The sequence below is a fragment of the Pteropus vampyrus genome, unplaced genomic scaffold (genome assembly GCF_000151845.1).
Source record: "Pteropus vampyrus isolate Shadow unplaced genomic scaffold, Pvam_2.0 Scaffold72, whole genome shotgun sequence".
In the NCBI taxonomy this organism is placed as follows: Eukaryota; Metazoa; Chordata; class Mammalia; order Chiroptera; family Pteropodidae; genus Pteropus; species Pteropus vampyrus.
In genome coordinates, this window is record NW_011888853.1 from 1623564 (window position 1) to 1630238 (window position 6675).

At 57.6% G+C, this 6675-nt stretch overlaps 1 protein-coding gene across 1 annotated transcript in view; it reads right to left on the bottom strand.

Moving 5' to 3' along the window:
* Positions 1-6033: 6033 nt before the first annotated feature.
* The window catches only part of GRIN2C (glutamate ionotropic receptor NMDA type subunit 2C), an 11149-nt gene continuing 10507 nt past the window's right edge, over positions 6034-6675 (bottom strand). Inside the window, exon 10 of the mRNA XM_011362060.1 lies at positions 6034-6674. Within this exon, the coding sequence (XP_011360362.1) occupies positions 6034-6674 (641 nt within the window). The remainder of the gene's footprint in view (position 6675) is intronic.

Genomic DNA, 6675 nt, shown 5'->3' on the forward strand with positions numbered 1-6675 from the left:
GGGGGAGGGCAGAGGGACACATGAGTTTGCAGGAGTATGGGGAGTCCACAGGCAACACTACCCCACACCTTTCACCCCCAGCAGCGCCAGCCTGTGAGAACCCCGTGTCATACATACCTGGCCATGATCTGCTTTCTCTTGTCACACATTTTCAGTTCTCACAGCTTGTACCCATGTGTCATCATTTTCCATTCACCTGAAATCTGCCCCATCTGCCCTTGTAGCTTCTTTCCAGGAGGCCCTACCCTGAGGTGGGCAGAGCTGGGTGGGCTCCAGGGTGGCCCAGCCCCCTGCGGCTCAGACCCTCCCTGGAGCTGCCCTGCCGAAAACTTGAAACATCTGTACTTAGCCTTCTCCAATTACATTCCCTTTTGCTTGAGAACAGATTAAATCATCCTGCCGCCCCAGGCTCCAAATCAGATTTTTGCCGTGAATTTATTAACATCATAAAGCGCAGGTTGATTTATGTGACAGTCTGGACCCACAGCGGCTGAATCTGGGTAGTGGCATTCCCCTCTGAGCTGGATGGCCCCAGTCCCCGAAGGAATTGACCTGAGGTGACAACATCACTGATGGCAAGCTGGGCGCTCATCACTGCCGCTGTCTGGGTCCCTTCGCTTCTCCTTGTTCACCTGCTCTCTGTCCTGCTCGAGGTCAGGTGGGGTCACCTCCCTCTCTACTGCGGAGAGCCAGAGGGCTTGGGGCCAGGGGAGGAGAACATGTCCCCATGGATGCTTGCTCGCCATGTGCATTGAGCACATTTGGCTGTTTTCACATCAGCTTGATGAGGTGGGCAGTTGGATCATAGTTTCCACTTTATAGAGGGGCCGGCGGGGGGCGCAGTCAGTAGTGGGAGGGCAGAAGAGGCTACCAGCCCAGCCTGGCCCAGGTACAAGCGTCACTTTAGAGGAGAATGAAAACTCAGAGCCTCCACCCGACATCGTCTGCCCACACTGCCCCAGACTGGCCCCGGGGGCAGGCCAGGTCAAGGTGGGAGCCAGTGTTCTCCGCCTCATCCCCTGCCGAAGCACTGGGGCCTTGTGCCACTGTGCCCGCCGCTCCTGTCTGTTCCCTCACCTGAGGCCAGAGAGGCAGCTACAGGCTTATGGATGGGGCAGATGGCAGGTGGCAGGCTGGGAGGCACTGCTGAGTGCTGGAAGGTGGGCAGTGGGCACCTTGCCATGCCCTTAGCCACACAGCTGCTCTTGCCACATGGGGGGCCGGGAGCAGCCTTGGCAACAGGCTGAGGCAAAAGTCACAGAGGAGGGAAGACAGGAGCTGCCCAAGGGGGAGACTCTGGCGGTGCCAGGCCCTAGGGCTGCAAGACCGTGGGCAAGCTGAAGGCTGACATCACGCCTGTCTGGGACCAGAGAGCAGGGCTGATGTCTGACCCAGCCCATGCTAAATGGCCACTGAAAAGCCAGCTCTTCCAAGACCAAGATCCAGCGCTTCAGGTGGGGCTCATGGTGTCAGAGAAAGGGAGAAGTAACATCTGGTATGTGCCAGGCATGGTTCAGTGCTGGGTACTTTCTGCACAGACCTTGGCGGCATGACTTAGGGATCAAATGTGGACCTAGAAGTCAGACCCACCCCTTACAGGCCATACACCTCCACGCGCTCCTCCCATCATTCGTAACTTGGGATAATACTACCTGTACCACCGACTAAAATACTGAGCTTACTTAGTGCCTGGCACAAAAGTGCTCAATAAAGCTGTTCTGTGCTGATGTCGACTACCTTGTCACATGCCAGCCATAACTGCCCTGGTAGCCACGGGCTCTCAGACTCCCTGAGGACCCCTGGTTTGGGTACCCAAACCTAATTGGTTTCATAGTCTCCTAATTTAGTTGAGTGTGTTCTTGTAGCCACTGCCCGCTACAATTCAGAAATGGGAAATTGGCCTAAATTCTTCAGGATCTAGAGGGCTTTGAGAGGGGATGGTCTCGTCCCCAAACCCCAGGAAACTTCAGGACACCAGTATCCTTTCATATAACCAGACTGGAGCCAGATGTCCTAACGGAGGACAACATGCCCGCCCTTTCCTAAGCTCTGAGCCCCTCCCCCACACACCTGGCTCCCCGGGTCAAGGTGGTGTGGACCTTGAGCTGCTCAGTAAAGACAGGGAGGAAACACAGTGACAGCAGCAGGAAGGACCAGGGTGAGATAGTAAGAATGTCCTCCTACTGAGGGCCTCTCCTGTGTCCCACCAAAAGAATAAACGAGCCTTGGAGTGTGTGGGTGTATTCAGCTCACTATTTGCCACACAGGCCCTTGTTTATGATGACTGAACATCTGTGGCCTCTCGGACATGGTCAGCTCCTTCCTGTCCCCTGCCAGGCTTTCTGCCCTCCCCTCGATAGTGCAGGACCCTTCCTCGGTCCTCGCTCGAAGGGTCAGGGGACATTGCAACTCTGAGTAGGAGGCTGAAAAGCCAGGCCAAACCAGCTCCAAACCTGCAAGAGGCATCCTTCCTGCCCCTACTTCCCATGGGGCTCGCTTCTCTCCAGAATCCATTCCTAGAGAAAGAATGAGGCAGCCAGGACCAGTGGGTTGTAAAAGTTTGTTTAATGTCCCAGGGCTATGAGAAGAAACACCAGCCAGCAGAGCAAGGACTGCCCCAACCCTGAGTTCCCGCCTCCGTGCTCCCATACGGACGCCCAGCAGCCATGACCAGGAACTGACTAACAGCAGGGCAGGGAGACCCCACTGTTCCCTGTGACTCCACGTCCAGCGGGAAGGGCTATGCATAATAGGAGGACAGTACAAACTGAGCTCACACCAGGACCTGAGGCTGCCGGAGTCACTCAACTGCCCATGGAAGACATCACTGTCACTGGGGTCCCATGGCCAGGACTTCATGGCAGAAGTCAGAAAAGTCCAAGCCTGCCTGCCCCTAACCTGGCAGTGCCAGGTGGAGAATCCTTCACGCCTGTCTGGGACCAGAGAGCAGGGCTGATGTCTGACCCAGCCCATGCTAAATGGCCACTGAAAAGCCAGCTCTTCCAAGACCAAGATCCAGCGCTTCAGGTGGGGCTCATGGTGTCAGAGAAAGGGAGAAGTAACATCTGGTATGTGCCAGGCATGGTTCAGTGCTGGGTACTTTCTGCACAGACCTTGGCGGCATGACTTAGGGATCAAATGTGGACCTAGAAGTCAGACCCACCCCTTACAGGCCATACACCTCCACGCGCTCCTCCCATCATTCGTAACTTGGGATAATACTACCTGTACCACCGACTAAAATACTGAGCTTACTTAGTGCCTGGCACAAAAGTGCTCAATAAAGCTGTTCTGTGCTGATGTCGACTACCTTGTCACATGCCAGCCATAACTGCCCTGGTAGCCACGGGCTCTCAGACTCCCTGAGGACCCCTGGTTTGGGTACCCAAACCTAATTGGTTTCATAGTCTCCTAATTTAGTTGAGTGTGTTCTTGTAGCCACTGCCCGCTACAATTCAGAAATGGGAAATTGGCCTAAATTCTTCAGGATCTAGAGGGCTTTGAGAGGGGATGGTCTCGTCCCCAAACCCCAGGAAACTTCAGGACACCAGTATCCTTTCATATAACCAGACTGGAGCCAGATGTCCTAACGGAGGACAACATGCCCGCCCTTTCCTAAGCTCTGAGCCCCTCCCCCACACACCTGGCTCCCAGGATCAAGGTGGTGTGGACCTTGAGCTGCTCAGTAAAGACAGGGAGGAAACACAGTGACAGCAGCAGGAAGGACCAGGGTGAGATAGTAAGAATGTCCTCCTACTGAGGGCCTCTCCTGTGTCCCACCAAAAGAATAAACGAGCCTTGGAGTGTGTGGGTGTATTCAGCTCACTATTTGCCACACAGGCCCTTGTTTATGATGACTGAACATCTGTGGCCTCTCGGACATGGTCAGCTCCTTCCTGTCCCCTGCCAGGCTTTCTGCCCTCCCCTCGATAGTGCAGGACCCTTCCTCGGTCCTCGCTCGAAGGGTCAGGGGACATTGCAACTCTGAGTAGGAGGCTGAAAAGCCAGGCCAAACCAGCTCCAAACCTGCAAGAGGCACCCTTCCTGCCCCTACTTCCCATGGGGCTCGCTTCTCTCCAGAATCCATTCCTAGAGAAAGAATGAGGCAGCCAAGAGCCTGGCCCCAGGAGCAGGACTGGTCCCTCCTCGGAGCCAGCCAGCAGCAGGCTCAGCTCCACATTTGGTTTTTAATTACCTTTCCAGTTCTTGGTTATTAATGATCTTGGGCACTGAGCGGAGAGCAGCCTGGACCTCGTGACTGCTCCCAGCCTCACCTGCTGTAGCCTTCCCCCCAGAGCTGCACTCAGCCCCGGGGAGGGTGAGGGGTCAGGGGCTGGTGGCCCACGGTTAACCCTCTCGTGACCAGTGGCTGCAACCAGGATCAAGCTCCTCTCCAGGGTTCTGGCCTCTAGCACTCCCCTAGACTCATACGTGCCACCTGCGATGGAGCCTCCAATCATGGACCTGGATCCACGAAACTCCGTAGGACAGAGAATACGAAATTGATTGTAGTGGACAAGACCACCCATTCTCGGGGTAGTCAGGCTCTCCAGCCAAGAACGGGGGCCAGGGGATAGCAACATCCCCCACTCTACCATTTCAGCTCTAAAAACCAAACAAAAAGCTTCATTTTTCAGGGCCCAATCCCAGTAGTGGAGCCTTGAGAGACTGAAGATGGAACCAGCAAAGAGCTATGTAGAAGGGCACTGGGCAGCGGCTACGACATAGTCTTGGCACCCAGCTGCCCTCCCCGGCCTCCCCCCATGCTCGTTTCTGTCCTGCCTCACCCAGCTTGTCGAAGACAGCAAGGCCTCGGCTTTTACATGCTGTGCAGTTAGAAGAGGGTCTGACAAGACCGGTCACGTTCACTGTGTTTGTGGAATGAATGGAAGAATGAGTGCTCCCTTGCTTCCCGGAGTCATTATGGTAGCTGAATGTAATCGCAGATGTGGAAACATTGAGAATTGTAAGCAAGAGCCATCAGGCCCAGAGCCGATGACATGTGACAAAGAAAGGAGGTAGGTCTGGGAGCCAAGAGGGAGGATGAAGGGCTGAGACCGTAGGGCCAACTCTCTGACCCCCTTTCTGAGGAGTCTCAGCGCCAGCAAGACTGAGCTGTGCTTGACCCTGGGAGCCACCTGTGCCAGGCTTCCAGAACCAGCAGGTAGTGCATCGCCCTGAACATCCACCATGGAGAGAATGCAGCCAGCCAGGGCCCGGGAGAGCCCAGCAGGCTCCCCACAACAGACCTCGCTCTGCCGTTCCCACCACGACACTGTCAGGCTCTCAGGTGGGCCCTTGGCAGGATGGGACACCGACAGCCCCTGGCACCAGACTCTCTTTTCAAGGAGACTGAAGGATGAACTCCATCCATCACCACCAGAGCCCCTGTGCTGAGCACATTTGTCACATCCGGCACCAGGGTGGGCGGTAGCTGGCACTGAATACCAAGTGGCTTCTGCTGCTGGAGCCCTCTCACAGCCTCACCTCCCAGATGCTCGCCCAGGGGGAGCCGCCCACTGCTCTAGGCAGACACTCCGCCTGAGATACTCCCATGATGCTCCCGTTGCCCATGGGCTGTGATGTACCCCCTCCGGGGATGCAGAATGAGGCAGCCAGGACCAGTGGGTTGTAAAAGTTTGTTTAATGTCCCAGGGCTATGAGAAGAAACACCAGCCAGCAGAGCAAGGACTGCCCCAACCCTGAGTTCCCGCCTCCGTGCTCCCATACGGACGCCCAGCAGCCATGACCAGGAACTGACTAACAGCAGGGCAGGGAGACCCCACTGTTCCCTGTGACTCCACGTCCAGCGGGAAGGGCTATGCATAATAGGAGGACAGTACAAACTGAGCTCACACCAGGACCTGAGGCTGCCGGAGTCACTCAACTGCCCATGGAAGACATCACTGTCACTGGGGTCCCACGGCCAGGACTTCATGGCAGAAGTCAGAAAAGTCCAAGCCTGCCTGCCCCCTAACCTGGCAGTGCCAGGTGGAGAATCCTGCTGAACCAGGAACAAGAGTAGCGGACACCTCACACTTCTGACTCCAAGCTGTTGATCCGCCGCCAAGTGCAAGGTCCCAGGAAGCCGTGCGTCCCACAGGCCACCTTGTTGACCTCTTCCAGCCCCCCACGGTCCCTGTAGCTTGTGCTCAGCCCCAGGGTCCTGCCCCTGTGCCCTGGAGGCCCCCACGCCGCAGCGAGCCAGGGGCCGTGGCTGGCGCAGGGTGGGAGATGAGGGCAGACAGCCCTCCAGCAAAGCGGCAGGGGGCCGTGGGTGTGGAGGCAGGCGTGCTGTCTGTGTGGCCAGGCTGGGACCCCTGCCCACACGCCCTCCTGGCAGGCCTCCCGGTAGGACGGCAGCCGCATCGACTGTGCCAAGCGCCCACAGGCTGGGCGGGCACACTGGGCGGACAGCGAGCTGGGCCGGGCGAAGGCCTCCGCCACCGAGATGGGCAGGGAGGCGTGGCGTGCGCGGGCGCCCCGGGCCCAGGCGGCGTGCAGCAGGGCCTCCCTCCGGGCCAGCTGCTCCGGCCCGAGCAGGGGCAGGTCCTCGGGCTCCGGGGGCTCCGGGAAGAGCGGGAGAAAGGGGCGCCCCGACCGGTCGGCTCGAGGGAAAGAACTGTAGTGGCAGCGCTCGGGCGACAGGGGGCGCTCCGGGAGCGCGCGCCGTTC